Source organism: Pezoporus occidentalis, unplaced genomic scaffold (genome assembly GCF_034315485.1).
Source record: "Pezoporus occidentalis ecotype Australia unplaced genomic scaffold, CSIRO_AGI_Poc_V1 ctg115, whole genome shotgun sequence".
NCBI classification, from domain to species: domain Eukaryota; kingdom Metazoa; phylum Chordata; class Aves; order Psittaciformes; family Psittacidae; genus Pezoporus; species Pezoporus occidentalis.
This window is the reverse complement of record NW_026912940.1, coordinates 1635640-1653997: the sequence shown is the minus strand read 5'-3', so window position 1 is coordinate 1653997 and position 18358 is coordinate 1635640. Positions and strand designations below refer to the sequence as shown.

Below are 18358 nucleotides of genomic sequence, written 5' to 3'. Positions count from 1 at the left end.
GGATGACCCAGGGAATTACAGACCAGTCAGTCTCACCTCTGTGCCTGGCAAAATCTTGGAGCAGATTCTCCTGGAGGGCATGCTAAGGCACATGAAAAACAACAAGGTGCTTGGTGACAGCCAGCATGGCTTCACTGAGGGGAAATCCTGCCTGATCAATTTGGTGGCCTTCTATGATGGGGCTACAGAACTGATGGACAGGGGTAGAGCAGTTGATGTCCTGGACTTGTGCAAAGCGCGCAACACTGTCCCACACGACATCCTTGTCTCTAAATTGGAGAGACATCAATTTGATGGATGGACCACTCGGTGGATAAAGAACTGGCTGGATGGCCGCACACAAAGAGTTGTGGTCAATGGCTCAATGTCCAGCTGGAGACCAGCAACAAGTGGTGCCCCTCAGGGATCAGTGTTGGGACCGGTCTTGTTTAACATCTTCATTGCTGACATGAACAGTGGGATTGAGTGCGCCCTCAGCAATTTTGCCGATGACACCAAGCTGTGTGGTTTGGTTGATACGCTGGAGGGAAGGAATGCCATCCAGAGGGACCTCGACACACTTGTGAGGTGGGCTGATGCCAACATCATGAAGTTTAACCATGCCAAGTGCAAGGTCCTACACCTGGGTTGGAGCAATCCCAGGCACAGCTACAGGTTGGGCAGAGAAGAGATTCAGAGCAGCCCTGTGGAGAAGGACTTGGGGGTGTTGGTTCATGAGAAAATGAACATGAGCAGGCAGTGTGTGCTTGCAGCCCAGAAAGCCAACCGTATCCTGGGCTGCATCAAAAGGAGTGTGACCAACAGGTCGAAGGAGGTGATCCTGCCCCTCTACTCTGCTCTTGTGAGACCTCACTTGGAGTATTGTGTGCAGTTCTGGTGTCCTCAACATAAAAAGGACATGGAACTGTTGGAACAAGTCCAGAGAAGGGCCACTTAAACAGGGGAAGTTTAGATTTGGTATAAGGAGGAAATTCTTTGCTGTTAGGGTGGTGAGGCACTGGAATAGGTTGCCCGGGGAGGTTGTGAATGCTCCATCCCTGGCAGTTTGTTCAAGACCAGGTTGGACGAGGCCTTGGGTGATATGATTTAGCATGAAGTGTCCCTGCCCATGGCAGGGGGGTTGGAACTAGACGATCCTAAGGTCCTTTCCAACCCTAACCATTCTATGATTCTATGATTTGGCTTGGTCCACCAAGATGAAGAAGAAAGAGCAGAAGAAACTGTATCATCTAGAAACATAATTTCTAAAAGTTCTATGGCTAAAGTCAATACTACTCTGCTCACTGTTACCCAGAAACAAAACAATGCATTAGCTTAAGATGAGACGGGAATACTGGTCTGCAGCTCTGCATGCACCACAGAAAAAGCTTTTGAATGTAGACACAAGGCAGGGATTTCCAGAGTGAAATACCCAATGCCGTGTCAACTGCATACTATGTGTCTAAGGTCTCATTACAATGAGTGAAATTCTACATAATTAATCTTAAAGGGTGAACTACTTCACTGCAAAATACACACCTAGAGTAGGATTCAGTGGCCTACGGATAGGAGAGCCTGGAAGACCTCGGCCATGAAGACATGTACATAAAGGCAGTAATCACAAGACAGAGGGGAACTGGAGAACAGAGAGGACACCAACAGATGCTAAAATGGCACGATGGAGATGCCTATGTTTAAGTTACTGAATCCCACGGCTAGAGTCTAGTCATTTGAATCTCTGTAAGGCTTCACTAATAGTTTTGAGTAGGCCTCCATTAATCATAGCACACCTCAGAAAACGGACTCAGACAACTATAGTTAGGTGTCTTATTCTTTGAGTTATCCTATCCAAAACACGTATGATGAAACGCTTAAGGCTGGTAGACAGTTACTTCTAGAGTCTGGAAAAACAGAGGTACAGCCTCTATGTTGGAGAAGAGATCACCATGAACTATCATTCTGATGGCAGAACATCTACAGTTTCTCTTCCCTACCAGTATTCTGCAAGACACTGGGACATATTTACTAATGAACACTGCAAAATGAAGCTAAAAAATCCACCCACTCATCAAATAATCCCTTATCTTTATTCTTCTCTGGACAGAAACTGCTTGAAGTATCTATTTTGGAAGAGGACCAGATGGTCCCCATGTACAAAGCAAGTCAGCTTCTTCCATTGTGGTGATGTCATTGGGACACCCAGGAAACAAGACACAATTTACAACTCACAACTCCATAGTCTAATCCCATTTTACACACACACAACTTGATCTGGGGTAACCTACACTAACAGATCCTTCTTTAAAGCAGTGTCCTAGGCAATCAATTGGGCTGCTTAGGAGAGGAAGCTATCATAAGCCTACATTCTGTTCTCTTATGTCTAGAGATAGGAGACCCTTATACCTTACGCTGGTTAGGAGCAAAATTAGGGGAAATTAGGGTAGAATACAACAAGGAACCAGAAAAGTACTCTTTAGGTTTCTCCTTGTGTCCTCCCCGACAAGAATAACATTTTGCTTCAAAAGACTTTCAGAATCTTTTAAAGGCCATAAGGTTAATAAAAGTTTCTGTAAATTCTACAAAAAGGAAATAATATAAAAGTTATTCTTCTAATCCATGGGTGACAATAACAAAGAAAATATTTTTATTGTGTTATAGAATATTTATACCTTTTGCTAATTATTTTTACTGCATACTCTTGGGTAGTTTTCTTGTGTAAGCACTTTCGACAAATGGAAAAACTTCCTTCTCCCAATGGTTTTTCTTTCAGATCCAATTCATAATGATGATAAAATGGAGAGTCCTGTTAGAAAACTGTATTTAGTTCTGCAGAATACTTTTAGTATACACAGTCAAAAACAGGGTAAAGTTTTGTGAGAATTTTTAATCTACATTTAAAATTGTAAAAAAGCGCTCTTTTTGACAAAATATAATCTTAACTTCTATTTCATAAAACGCATAAAATTTATTCTGAGTAAATCTTATGTTACATTAAACTTAAACACTAAATAAATCCTTACTACCACAATAGCTAATAATACAAAATATTCAGACAAACAGGCTCAAAGATGGCTGTACATACATTTATCCACAAAAATCTTCTTTGAAGACATCACAATAGCATGTGCTCTTGTAACACTTCACACATCTATCCATGCTTATGGGTAAATACAGCATAGAAGGAATTCTGATATAATTAAAGTAGCTTCAAAGATATCTAAAATGTTTGGCTGAGTAAGAACTATCAGAAGTCAAAATACTATTACTACTATACTTCAGTCTTCTGGAAAGCTAGATAATCATCTCATTTTTCAGATTAAATTTAAACTACATCTTAATAGTACCACATGCAAATTACAATCATCTGAGGAGCCATTACAAGGAACAGATAATTCAATAATGACTATTTTGTAATCTGTAGTCTAGCTTGTGATTGCTGCTTGGAAATTTATATGTAGTTCCAAGATAATCAAATCAACTCAGCTCCTGATATTATTATTACCTTCATCATAGCACTTCTGGCAATAGTTGTAGTTCCAGGCCGCTCATCCCCAACATAAAACTGAAGAGGATCTACTGTAGCTGCATTGCGTTTAAACAAAATAGACGGTGCAACGAAAGAATACCCCTATGAAATTAAAACATCAGAAAAGAACATGGCGTGAAATTGTTGCACACAAACTATGATACTGCATATGAGGCATAAGAAGTTTCAGAATATTTTTTTTCAAATAAATTGGAATTTTCATAGCGATTCAGAAACTGTAACTATGTCTTTGATGGGTGGAAGGTATCACTCTGTTCAATGTGAACAAGTATCTTTCTGAGATTAGTTATATGATTCTTCACAGTAACAGATAAAAAAAAATACAAAAATTATGGTAAATTATGCTAAAAATATGGCTCAGCTTCAACTGTATTGCAATATGATAAAGAGTCATAATGCAAAGTAGCTAGCTTCCTAGAACACCTTTAGTTTGAAGCACAAAATAGTTATGTTGTGATGTAAGCATCAAACCATTTTAAATGGCAAAACAAAAATAAGCTTCATATTAATGGATGTGCTCTGTTTGGGCATTCTAACAGGAACAGCCATGACTACCAGAACATATTATGACATGCATACATTGCACAGTACAGTCAAAATTAGTACAATTCTAGCAAATTCCAAAATATGATGTTACATTCTTGTACACTAAGCAGTATTAAGCAGCTCAAACCCAGACAATAAAAACAACAAAGTACAAGGATGTGGTGGAGAAAAAGCAATCCAGACTGCTGTTAACCTCTGCAGCTTTGGTACTGAGTTGGCTGCACATAAGCTCCTTCTGCCTATTTGACATCCAGACTGTGCAGTCCAACAAGGGATATAGTAGTCTAGTAACTGAAGCACTCCTACAGCACCCAGAAAACCATCTTTCAGCTCTGCAGTTAGCTCCTACTTCCCAAAGGAATACCCCAACTAGAGAATAATGCGGACATGGACAAACTACATTGCTGCTGTTGAAGCTGGTACGCCAGGCTGATGGAGTCAAGCTGACAAGATTCTTAAGGTATGAATACTCGATAAAGGGCAGCCTGACTTTAGCCCAACAGGTAGGACACTCAGCTGGGAACAAAGGCCATGCAATTTTTTGTTTGCAGTAGGACTGCTTCCACCTTTCTCATTTTGCAATTGCTGAATGAAGCCCTGAGAACTAGCACTGTAAATTACATAGTTACCAGGAATTAACTTAGAAGGCAGGAAAAAGAAACAAAACAAACTAGCTATACATATGCAATTGTTCAATAAATTATTGGGTTTATTGTTTTTTGGTTGTTGTTTTTTTTTTTTAAATTAATGTGAGTTCTTAAAATACCTGAAATATTCTTTCTGAAGTCTGAGGGGTTGCTGCAGGAGAATATGTTGGATCCATTTCTGTAAACTCTTCTGCAAAATTACTGACATCCAGCTCGTCTTTGATTACTGGTTTAAATGGAGCTGGTACTTTTTTGGCAGCTAAATCATCCCAATTCATATTCTAAACCAAAAAAGGAAAATAAGTTTGAATCAAATGAAAATTTAAAAGAAACAAATATTGGAAAGAGGGATTTGTTCAGAAACAGTCATAAATACATTTGCTATCGTCCATGGGCAGATGAAAAGCATTGAAATTCTGCCCTACTAATTTGCTTAGATAAAGGCAAGAAGTATCATAATCACTGGCAAGTAGACAGAATCCCAAAACAAACAAACAAACAAACAAACAAAAAAATCAACACAAATTTAAACAGGGGAGATAAACGAAAACAGCCCTTATATTTCTTGGGGAATAATGTATTTTTGTAAGCCGTGGTGCATGCATGCAGTATCTTCAGTTTTTCATTGCTGATTTCTATACTTAATTAGTAATCTTAGCTTCCAGAGCCCTGAGAACAAAATGCCTTCAGATTCTTACTTAAAGGCATGGTTGGAAGTAGAACATAAGCATAGATACAGTAGTTATGAGAAAGTGGCCCTATTATTGTATAGGAGTGGAACTGAAATGAAGTCAAGATTAAAAAGTTTTGTATAAGGAAAAAATGTATCTTCCAAAACAATCAGTGAATAAAGAAAGTTCAACGCTACTTTGTCAAAATCTCTTTTAAGAGGAAGGAAAATGAAAAGGAATGGGAAGAAATTCGGAAGTTAAAAATCCAAGATATTGCCCATGATGAATGTTATGATAATTAAATTGAAAATACTGATTTGAAAGGTTTAATTTATCAAATTTTATCAAATACTAATAAACTGAAATCTGAACAGAATTAAAATTTACTAAACAAGACTAAAGAATGAATTAGGAAAAGGAAAATACGTAAGAGGTGTTTATCCCCAGTAGGGAACTTTATCAATATGCAAATTTTACTAACAACATTAGTGGCAAACTTTCCTTTAAAAAAACAACACAACATAGAAGTGTTTTCCATTAGACTTTCTGGTTTCAGTAACATGCCTTTTGGCTGCTTCAAGTTACTTTTACAAATAGACGGAATACGTTCAAAAAAATCTACCAACCCTTCTTGTAGTCCACATAAAATCCATATGCATAAGAACATGGATACCCTTCCTAATTCAGTCCAAGATTATTCATGCAATTAACACACTCCTAAACTATTATGTAATAAAGCCAATAGGATTTCTTTAGACTTGGTTTTCAAAGGCACTAACACAGACTAAGTGGTATCTGGGAAGCTTTGTTTGTTTTACCTGGAAAAAGGGATGCTGTTTGATCTCATCAGCATCAGTGGGACCACAACCTAGCCTCTTCTTGGGGTCTTTCATCAAAAGACGCTGAATTATATCCTTTGACAGTGCACTCATTTCTTGTGGATAAGGTGGCTCACTTTTTAATATTCTCCTGTAAAACAAGTATTTGCTAATTACTTAAAACTCTTAATCAAAGAGTTTCCATTCTAATGGTAGCATTTAACTTTCAACTTAAATTAAAAAAATATATATTTGAGGAGATAAATTACATAACTTAATCCACAAAAGAAAAACAAACCTCATTTCATACATACTGAGGTTACTGTTACTATTTAAATAAAATCTCATAACTACAACAGGTAGCTCCACTGAGAGATGACTTTGATTCCTAAGAGCAGTCAAAAAAAACCAAAACCATTTCTAATGTTACAAATTGTTAGAAAACAAAGATAAAAAACACACTTGGGCCATTTGAGGTTTACCTGCACCTTATATATTGTGTACAATGCTCATACAGAATGTGCTTCATATGAAGATCTACAAAAAAGGCTAGGACTATCTAGCTTAGGCAAATGGGGAGTTTAGGGATCTGGGCATAATGCTCCCTTCAAAATGATGAACAGTGAAGAGAACATGGATAGGGACCTCAATGTCTATTTCAACACAAGAACTAGAAGCCACCAAAGATAGCAGAATTTCAAAATCTCGGAAGCCTAGAGGAGAATGACATTTCAATACCTATCTCTTATATGAGTAGCCCCTGCAGTCTTATACAAAGAGGAAGGGCTTGGCTCTGGGTGTTGAAATTTTGGGGGGAGAGAGGGAGAAAGGAAGTGCATACTTGATTTGTGGGTAAAATGAGTGGCGAAATACAACTGACAGCAACTTTTTTGTCATACAATCACAGGATGGAGAGGTTGGAAGCTTTCTGAGTATCTCCCAAGAAAAGACACTCTGCACCTCCCTGGGCAGCCTGTGTCAGTGTTCAGGCACCCTCAGAATAAAAAAAGTGTTTCCTGATCTTCAGAGCAAGCCTTTTGCATTTCAGTTTGTGCCCATTACCTCTGGTCCTGTCACTGGGCACCACTGAAAAGAGGCTGGCACCCTCTTTTTTGCACCCTCACTTCAGGCATTTACATACATTGATGAAATCCCCCTGAGCCTTCCCTTCTCCAGGCAGAATAGTCCAAGCTCTCTCAGTCTTTCCTCATATGCTTCAGTATCTTCAAATACTTACTGACCCTTTGCTGGACTCTTTCCAGTATGTCCCTGTCTCTCTTGTACCAGAGAGCTCAGAACAGGACCCACTCTCTTAACTGCTGGTATTTTGTCTAATGCAGCCCAGGACACCGCTACCATTTCTTTGCCAGAAGAGCACATTGTTGAACTAGGTGTCTATATATGCATACTCTCAATGTGGTTACTTCAGGAAGCATGACACATAGAAGGAGGGACTTAAGAGTGTCACCACTGAACACACACCAAAAAACTTTTAAGCTAAAAGAGACTCCAAGGCTGAAATTATATGAGGCTGTGGCGGCACTAAAATCTTACTTGTTATAGGTCTCTGATGAGTTGATTACTGCATGACATTCCTAAACTTTGTTTAAAGTTACTGCATGACATCCTTAGATTCAGCTACCTCATGGGAAAATTTGTATCTTGAAATACGCAACTTCTTGGATAATTCCTAAAATAGATGCAGATTGTTTCCTAAATAATCCTGTCCTGTCAGTGTGGAAGGACAAAACCAAGTTCAATATGCACATATCCTAGGGTTTGTTTCTACTGACACTGTATCCAATTTCGAGCAAACAAAATGACAAAGAGAGCTAACTTCCTGGTTTAAGTAACACTGAAATGACTTAGGAAAATACAGCTCTTAAAAAAAAAAGAAGTAAGACAAAATTGAGTTTTAAGATGGACTGCGTCTTTAAATGATGTAAGGATCATCCACAGTAAGGGTCTAAATTACAGCCACTCTGCTAGCAGAAGTAACAGCAATCATAAAGCCTTGTCTTCAACTTCTGGACACAATTCACTTTACAGAGGAGAAGAAAGCACAGTACAGCCAAATGATTTCTTAATTAGGGATGTCAATACCAAATTTAAACATCACTAAACAAGAGGATTCTTACACTGTAGGACTGGTGAAGAAGTAAAGATTCAGCCTCTTCAGAAATCATCCAGTTTCAGAAAGGGGAAGCAGGTAAGGAAGTAAGAAAGCCTTCCTGTTGTAAGACATAAGACAGGACATCTTGATAGCAAAATTACTTGATTTATAGGAGGGCCAACAAAACCTCTAACATCTTCTTAGCCTGGAAATCAGTTCAGTTAGAGCAGTCAGAGAAAATTTATTTATTAACCTTTCTGATGTGAGAATCAGAAGGGTATGTAACAAAGATCTTGGGAAGAGACAAGCTCTCTTTGGGCTCTCAGAAGGGAGAAAAAAAAAACCCAACAAACTCAAAACCAAGTATTTTTTTAAATGGATTTCTAAAGCAATGGTATTGAAACTCTGGGATGTCCTTAAAATCCAAAAGATAAATTCTTAAGCATTTTCCTATCTGAAGAATGTCAGAGCTTTCAGATTACCAAATCAGATAAAATTTTGAAAATGTCTCTAAGAAAAGATGCTGAATTGGGACGATTAGTAAGATGGGTAACAGAACAAATGAGCACAATTTCTCTGTGCAGCCTAAGAAGATCAGTTTCTGTAGTAATGATGCTGGTACGTGCTAGCAGTAAGATTTTTGCTCCTGTCTCAGGCTTCTGATGCAAATACAAATATAAGAGAGTGAAACAAACATAAGCAGTGGAGAGTCTTTTACAGAACTCTGCACTGCAAGTTACCAGAAAATTCTTACCTAAAAGAAGTATTTCTGCAGTAACACTAGTAAGTCTATGTTAGCCAGGACGCTGATAAATGACAGAAAGCGGCTTGGTGAGCATTTGTGGGGATCCCATCCATTCCCATAGACTTGTGTGTGTCTCAGTGGTGTAGCAGGTGGCTGACCATTTCCCACTGGACTATGGGGGCTTCATTCTGCTCCTTATCCCTGTTTTTCAGCTCAGGGGGCTGGGTACTGGAAGAACAACTTGTCTAACTATTAAAGACTGAGGCAAACAAGGCATTAAGTACCTTGGTCTTTTCCTCGCCCTTTGTCACTGTTTCCTCCCTTACAATAAGAGATGGAGATTCTCCTTTGCTTTCTTTTGTTGCTAATGTATTTATGGAAACATTGTTATTGTCTTTTATGGCAGTAGCCAGATTAAGCTCTAGTGGGGTTTGGGATCTTCTTCTTTTCTCCTTGCAAAACTTGACAACACCCTGTCCTCCAGAACTTCTTCCAAAGGCAATAAAGTCTTCCCCCCCCCGAGTTCCAGCCAAAGCTCTCTGCTGTTCAGCCAGGCTGGTGGCCTTCCCTTATCGCTTATCTTTCGACACATGGGGACTGCCTACTCCTGCACCTTTGACTTCCTTAAAGAATGCCCATCCCTCCTGGACTCCTTTGCCCTTCAGGACTGCCTCCCAAGGGACTCTGTCAACCAGTCTTCTAAAGTGGCCAAAGTCTGCCCTCTGGAAGTCCAAGGTAGCAGTTCTGCTGATCCCAAACCTTACTTCTCTGAGAATCGAAAACTATCGTTTCAATACCTCTATGGCCAAGTCAGCCTCCAACCATCACATCACTCGCAAGTCCTTCTTTGTTCACAAACAACAGGTCCAGTGGTGCATTCTCCCTAGTTGGCTCCCTCACCAGCTGTATCAGGAAGTTACCTTATACACCCTCCAAGAACCTCCTAGACTGTTTTCTCTCTGCTGTACTGTATTTCCAGCAGACATCTGGTAAGTATTATACTGAGGGATATCTCCCATTTGTTGACCTTCTTACAGCTCACTGCAGAGAAGGTAGCATTTTGTCATGCTGTACAAGCAGACTCCATGTAAGCTGCATTTATACATGCCAGTGGCATTAGCTCAGAAATACTTTTGAGGTTCAGAGGTTCATAGATACTGTAAAATATTCATGATGCTCTGGACTGTTTCACAGAACCACACTATAAAAGTAGTGAAGAATGAAGCCAATTTCTTTAGAAGTTCCAGGCACTACTTACAATTATAATGGAATTGAAGTATGTGAAGCTGTGTACACATTAATTAGGATGAAAAGAAAGCTGCCAGAAAAGACAGACCATATGGGATCAACATGTGGAAAAGCAGAAACTGGTGAAAACTAATCATGCAGCTTGATCAAGTAAAGAGTCTGGCTTCAGTATCACACCACTACTGTAACAGTAACCCATAAAGTGTTCAGAGGAAATAAGCTGCATGTGTCAAAATCCTTCCTGGTATGGCTGCGCTTCTCAAAAGAAGCTACAGCCTTTAGCATCAACCTTCCTTTCCTTTTCTGAATCACCTCCATCCCCTAGCATATTTCATACTTACACGGAACAATAACAGGCAGAGAATAAAGAAAGGAATCCCAGTATGCACCTACTATGCATCTTCCCAACAGTTTTGCAAATGAAAGGATTCTTGCAGAATCATGGGCAAAATATCTTCATAGCATCTAACGGATGGTCACATTTCAGCCATCCTGCATGAAGTTTAAGTGAAGTCTAAGCAACTATGTCAAATAAAGAGCACAGGCTGTTAGCATTAGTGTGTTCTACAGATTATTTTATAGATGCATATATGTATAAAAATGGAGAAAGACAGATCTATCTATTCATAACCCTAAAGGTAGAAATATTTTTTAAACTGCTGCACAACAGCAATATACTACCTCAAAAACTTCATGCTTATTTTAAATCCCTGTAGGTATGTCGAGTTCCTAAAAAGTCAACCCCTTAAAATGGACTTGTCTTTCAAGTCAGCACTACAAATAACCCATGATCAAACTGAAAATACTGAGTTTGTAATCAAATCCAGCCCTTGGCTATGCTTTTCCAAGATGGGGCCCCCATCCACAGCTCTGCAGCAATGGAAGTCCAGAATTCTCAAAATGAATTGCAAAGAAGCAAGAAGAAAGGAGAGAGGGCATACTAGAAAAAGAGTTACTTGAACAGTTCTGTGATATTTTTTTTTAAATGAAGTTTAATACCCCAAAACACCAAAAATGTGAACAAAAAGTCTTCAGAGACAGACACAAAGACATAAGCAAGTGCAAACTTTAATTTCCCTTAAGTTTCACTTGCCATGAAAGAGGAGTCCAACAGTTGTCAAAAAGCTTACGATAAAAGGACTGAACACAATCCCTCATCAGAAAGAGTGAAAAAGATACAAACCGCAAAGTAACTGTTCCTGACAGAAGAACTGAACTGTTAGAGAGATACTTCGTAATAAACTCTGTGGTCACAGTTAACAGCAGATAGCCATTGTGCTATGCAAAGGAATACAGTTATATAAAAATATCTAAAGATTACTTCCCATCAAGGTAAAATAAAGAAGGACCTGGATTCACTTAGAAGACGACATTTTTCTTTAATCTCAATAAAATCAAACGCCATGGAAACTATACTTTCAGGACCTGTGACTGGGTAAAAGAAAATTAAATTCTTGAAGTCTGCTGCAATCAGCAAGTTAAAGTATATTTAAGTTAGGGAACATAATTTGCTTAGAATAACTCTGCCATCAAGAAAGAAGTTTATACGAACTCATATCTCTCTGCCAGTGATAGTGATTTCATTACCACTGTCAACTGTAAATATCTGATGAAGTTATCTGCAACTCGGATTTTCATCAGTTCAGAGAGGAAATGAAACTAGAAAGAGCAAAGATAGTCACAGAAAGAATGTGGAACCCATTTAATTATAGTTATAAAATTACCTAGCATCTGCACCCCAGTTCAACAGAAAAGGCTGTAAACATCATTGAAAGAATTAACAATCAGACAAAAATGACATTAAGTGTAAATTGCAAATGTATCTTCAATGAGAAAATTATCAAAGAAAAGAAAGGAAATAAAGATCACAGCTTCTAGGCCAGACAGGCTCAGAGTAAAGATAGGTACTGAAAATTCAGCTGTTACTTCTTGAAAAACCTCAATGTACTCATGCTAGCAACAACTAAAAGGGGGGGGCATTTCTGAAAAGCCACGAATCTGGTAATTTCTAAATTTAACAAGGTAGCATGTCAGGAAGGGCGAGTCATTTCTTTCAGGCATGCTTTCAAGCAAGCAGCTCAACAGCTTCCCAATCTGCAGCAAACTCTACATAGCTCTTTTCAATCCTTAGAAAAGGGGGTTCTTTCCATCTTCTCTGACAGGTACTTCTGCTCACTTCTCACCCTCTGCTTTTGCTGCAGGAGCACTACAGCCTCCTGGTATCTCACACGTATTATGCTTGTTCTACTCTACCCTCACGGGAAGCCCCACCACACTCCCATTGCTCCCCAAGGCTCACAGCAAGCACCATTCCCCAGAAGGTTCCACATGACTCAGTGCAGCAGCCAGGACACAGAAAAAAAAAGCAACATTCTCATATGCTAAGCCACTCTCTTAAAAGGAACATAACACTCATTACATAATAAACGGCAAACACACAAAACGGATGTCATCCAGGCCAGAAACTGCTATTAATGGAAAGGATTCGGAAGCCATGGGTCTTGTAAGTACTGAAGTAACAGAAGACAGATGAAATAATGTCTGAATATAATCACAGAATGGTTAGGATTGGAAGGGACTTTAAAGATCATCTAGTTCCAACCCCCCTGAGAAGGACAGGGGCACCTTCCAATGCAGTCATAGTTGGGACTAATGAGATTTCAGCTATATAGTAGGGACTTGTCAGTTAGAAACGAGAGAAAAGAAGGAATTAGATCTATCAGTCCACCACTGGCATGAACAAGACACCACCACCACCACCACCCACTCCCCCAAAAAGGAATATCTTTTTGTTCAGATGGTGAATTATTACTTCCTTTAAACAAGATCCTCTTGAAACATCAACAGGAATAAACCTTCTATATGTAAGAAAGAACACCACAAGCTGAGTTAAGAAAAGGCTTTTTCAGAAACAAGAAGACTGGGGAACATATTTAAATAAGGGAAATTGTAAGAATTTGTCTTCTGAATTTATCAAAATAAAAGCTGAAAGACTATAGGATTGCTGTCTAGAAATGTGTAGCATAAACAATGACCAGAACAAAAGCATACTCTTCAGCAACAGAGTAAATTTGTCACAACTATATTTAGATCAGAAATTAGGTTATTAGCCATCAGAGGATGGATGCTGACAACCTTGCAGTTTCTAAGCTTTGAATTTAATCTTAAATTATCAGAAAGATTAAGATAGTAAAAAGCACATAAGGACCTACCAAAAGACAGTCAAATCCTGTGGAATACATCTCTGAAGTTACCCAGTTTTGGAGAAGAGTAAGATCTGCAAAACTAAGGCCAAGATTCTCTCTAAAAAATTTGGAACCCCTTCACAGTTCCATTTAGGAGTCAAGTAAGCAATCAGTAAAATTTCTAACCCTAAATATGTCAGAAAGAGTTAATTCAAGTTGTAACTCCAGCACAATAAACAGAAAGGTGAAGCTCTGAATTTTATTAACTGATTGCGCTTCCCCACACCCCCCTCCATTTTTTCCAGTGGCTCTCTAAAGTTTCCTGTTCTCGCAGAGACCTAGAAACCAGTAAACAGATCTCAACCTTCCAAGAAGTTGCAAAATTCAGAACAGAAGTAAAATATATTACCTAAATAATTGATGTGTGTTTTGTTGCCCATTATAACCTTAAGTATCAAGTGACTTCAGGGGAGGGTCATAACCATAGTAATATATTCCAGCAGGAGCAAGACTATTCTTAGTTTGGGGCCTGGACTTAAAAGCTGATCTTGACAGCAGTTAACTTATTTGTGCAATTTAAGCCCTCAACTCTCCATTCCAAGAGAAATCCAGTAATAGGAAATACTAATTTTGGGGGGAGATTTCAGTAACATGTTTTGGGCAAACTTACTGCTTTGTCTTTTTAAAATGCTCCTGTGCTTTTCCCATGGGCATTGAAAACAAACCTTTAAAGTGTAAGGATTACTGAACATATCAAAGCTGATAATCAGGAAAAGTTTACAAAAGAATGGTACAGGATATCTCATTTCCATATGTAACATATTGATTTATTCTCAGATAGGCGAGTATTGCTAGAAAAGATCACGTTGTTTCACATTATACACTAATAAAATAAACAGTAAATGTGACAAAAAGGTGGTAGCAGAGTACATCCTGAGAGTTGAAATCTGTAGCCTGATGGAAAGATCTAGCAAGAGCTGACAAAAATCTCACTAGCTAAATACACATTTCATTACATATCAAGATCTTGAATGTGATAATTCTATTTAGATATATTTCATTTGCCTTCCTTTTCAACAGTAAACATGCATCAGTGCTGAATATCTACACAACTGTCATTTCACTGCAGTTTACACGAAACAGTCTTATGTAAAGGTCAGTTGCAATGTTTCAAAAACCTGCTGAGGTTAATAAAACCTATATGCTTCTAGAAGTCATTCTGTTAAACAAGAGGAGCACCTAGAATGCTAGGCTGGCAAAACTTTCTTCCTAAATTTTAGATTAAAACTCCTACAACACATATATTCTGGCATAAGCATCACTGTGAGCAAGAATGTATATTTTACTGTTTTGAATCTTACCTAGAAATCTCTGCTTGAGAATTCTTCTCTCCATCAACTGTAAATGGTGATGCTCCAGTTAATAATTCATACATAAGAACACCAACACTCCACCAATCAACAGCCTATAGAACAACAATAATTGTATATATTACGATACATTGCAGTAAAATTGTTAATGAAGGAATGAAACAATGCACCTTGAAAGCAACTAGCAATAGAAGAGCCCACCTATCAATACAAAGGATACAATAAAGCATGAACAACTACAGTCCTGATTGGAGGTATTTTCTAAATTAATTTTGTTTTGCAATCTCTCCACTTCACTTCGTCAACTAATTTCTCAAGCTGAACTCTTACCACTCACTACTAAAGTTACACACACACATGCACCCTGCCACCAGAATTCATTTTTATTTGTGAAGTTATAATAACTCTAAAAGTACACAAATTAATACAACAACTTAAGCCGTACTAAAAAGTAGTGGAACCTGAGCTTTTAGGAGCTTGAGAATAAAACTAAGGAACTTTCAAAACACACAGTTTAAAAGCACAGACCACGGTTAATCAGGGCACCCAAAAATGTGATGGAATTTTATCTTATATTCTCTGGTAACAGACGTGATCTTTGGCTTCCCATGTGTTAGTAATATTATTTGTGCCTCTGATACATCATAACTTACAAAATATTTCTCTCCTAAAAGAAAAGGTATTGCTATGAATAATAAAGGAAGCAGTTTAGTAATTTCAAAAAAATTAATTTAACTACGGGTGTTTCAACTTCTCGATTTTACTTACAAGAAATTTACAAATCAATGAAACTGAAGTTTTGTTTTACTCATGTTGACAACAGTAACTCATATAGGAAGATAGTTCCTGAAATTATGACATTTCAGGTTTTTTGCTTCAAGATACACAAAATTGGATGCTTTATGTATTCAGCCAAGAGTGTCCAGAAGAACTGACTAAAGAAGTCTCTGTACTGTCAGTAATTATTTTTGAAAATACACATCAATCAGAGAAAACAAAGAAAAAAAATTTCTTGGCATGTGTTTTTCAAATAGAAAAGGAGTATCTCCAGATTCAGAAATGAAACTTTAAAAACATAAAAGCTGAAATAATAGTCATTCTTTTAGACAAACAATAAAGCTATCTAGAAGAGATCACAAATTCAAAACATTGATAAGAGCACAGCATACTAAAGCAATCTCATTTTACCTTTTTTTTTTTAAAGATAAGATCTTTGAGTTCCTAGGTACACAGTACCTAGTAATCTAACACTGCATCACATCACATCCCTAATGATGAGGCAAAGAGCATGTGGGGTAAACGGCTACCATTACATACATAACTGCAAAATCACCCTTGCTTATCAGCTAACATCTGGTATCAAACTGCAAAGCTATTGCTTATAGAATACTGTATGGCTGTACACTACACCTAATGGAAGATGAACCAATCAAAATAACAGAACAGAGATTCATTTTTAAATCAGCCATATGACTGAATTGCTAAGCACTTCAGAAGACAGAATCAGAATTCAAAGTGATGCATTGGAGACATGCTCTGAAATTTGCAAGACTAATGCAAAAAAATAGAAGGTAGGAAAGCTTCAATTCATAAGTTTGTAAAACTCAATTTTTAATAATGACTAGGCAAGCAGTACAGTGGAAAAAAATGCAGCTGTTATAGTGGAATACAAAGTAGGTGTGAGACAATGACAAAGTGAAAAGAGAAAGCACATTCCATTTTATGCTTAAAAGAATAATCAGGGAAGTAATCGTTCTGCTGTACTTCAAACTGACAACTCTTAGTTGAAAAACTGTGCCTACTACAGTGCTCCCTACCTGAAGAAATATACAGGAAACTCAAACCAAAAGGGACACAGAATGTATAAAGGAAAAGAGAGAACATTCTCACATAAAAGTTTGACTGAGTCGTTAGTCTAGAGGTTATGGTGCCATAACACTTTCCAGTGCTTAAAAAAACTGTTGTAAGAGGAACTGTGATCAACCATGTTCCATGACCCCGACAGAAATACAAGAAAAAGATATTATATATTCCCTAAAACTTCTCAATATAGTGAGCAATCAAAGAATTTACTTAGGAATATAGTAGAATTGGAGAGTAGTTTTTTTTTTTGTTTCAAATATCACCTGTGCATTAGGGTTGCCCTGATCTTTCCCATCGATTACTGACACTTTAATTCATAATAAAACTTGAGCCTCAAGCTAAACAGAATTATTTATTTTACAATCTGAGAACATAACATTTATAACCCAATCCATGCTTCAAAAAACATAAGCTATCCCTGATATACAGAGATTTTAAATTAAAAAAGAAAAATGTATCTGAATTAACCACAAAACAGTAATTTTTCCACTCTGAACTTAAATAATTTTATAATTAGAAAGACGTGTCGGCTAAGTATTTTTGTCCCACTGCACATTTGGAACAATTTTTGAATAGAACACAAATAAGTCTCGATGCCTTCATAAATAAGATTAAAACCTGAAAACATATTGCACTGATGTTTTCAAATGTAGGTAATAATCTATGTTAGGACAATCTGAAATAAGGCACGCTTAAATAAGACACTATCACATTTTACAAAAACACCTCAAGCTGAACAACAGTGTTGCCTAAAGAGTTAATTTAGATAGAACTATTGACTTGTTGCTGTTGGTTGACAAAAAGCTCAACATAAGCCAGCAGTATGCTGGACTGCATCAAAAGGAGCGTGACCAGCAGGTCAAGCGTGGTGATGCACCCTCTCTACTCTGCTTTCATGAGACCCTACATGCAGTACTGCGATCAGCTTTGGGGCCCCCAACAGAGGCAGGCCACAAGGATGACCGGAGAGCTGGAGCACCTATCTTAAGGAGACAGTCTGAGAGGGTTGGGCTTATTCAGCTTGGAGAAGAGAAGGCTCTGGGGAGACCTTAGAGCAGCCTTCCAATGCCTAAAGGGGGCCTACAAGAAATCTGGAGAGGGACTTCTGACAAGGGCATGTAATGATATGACAAAGGGGAATGGCTTTAAACTGACAGAAGGTGGATTTAGATTAGACATTAGAAAGATATTTTGTACTGTGGGGGTGGTGAGGTGCTGGCACAGGTTGCCGAGAGAAGTTGTGGCTGCCCCATCCCTGGCAGTGTTCAATGCCAGGTTTGATGGGGCTTTGAGCAACCTGGTCTAGTAGGAGGTGTCCCTCCCTATAGCAGAGAGTTTGGAACTGGTTGATCTTTAAGGTCCCTTCCTAACCAAATCATTCTATGATTATATGAACTTAAAACATACCTTGTCATGTCCTGTGTCTCCTCCTCTTACAATATCTGGAGCCATGTATTCTATTGTTCCACAGAAAGAATATGCTCTTTCATTCTAGAAAAAAAAAAAAAAAGAAGAAAAAAAAAGAAAAAGAAAATTCACATAAAAAAAAATTGTATTACACAAATCATATGGGACAGATATGGCTAACAGTTCCAAGATGCTGGTAGCAATTCTTCTCCAAATAGC

General features: G+C 38.0%; 2 protein-coding genes across 8 annotated transcripts in view; one reads left to right on the top strand and one right to left on the bottom strand.

Annotated features, from left to right (window-relative positions):
- Nucleotides 1-18358, top strand: part of DGLUCY (D-glutamate cyclase) — a 185476-nt gene that overhangs the window by 58468 nt on the left and 108650 nt on the right. The window lies entirely within an intron of this gene.
- RPS6KA5 (ribosomal protein S6 kinase A5) overlaps nucleotides 1-18358 on the bottom strand; it is an 84590-nt gene that overhangs the window by 14901 nt on the left and 51331 nt on the right. For 6 of the 7 annotated variants that reach the window (XM_062638349.1, XM_062638356.1, XM_062638361.1 and 3 more), the window contains 6 exons: nucleotides 18140-18223; nucleotides 14861-14964; nucleotides 6209-6359; nucleotides 4839-5000; nucleotides 3482-3607; nucleotides 2649-2782 (listed from right to left, as the gene is read on the bottom strand). In XM_062638349.1, the coding sequence (XP_062494333.1) occupies nucleotides 2649-2782; nucleotides 3482-3607; nucleotides 4839-5000; nucleotides 6209-6359; nucleotides 14861-14964; nucleotides 18140-18223 (761 nt within the window). Of the gene's footprint in view, nucleotides 1-2648; nucleotides 2783-3481; nucleotides 3608-4838; nucleotides 5001-6208; nucleotides 6360-8346; nucleotides 8442-14860; nucleotides 14965-18139; nucleotides 18224-18358 lie in introns of those variants that run through there. The other variant, XM_062638395.1, reaches the window with a different exon arrangement.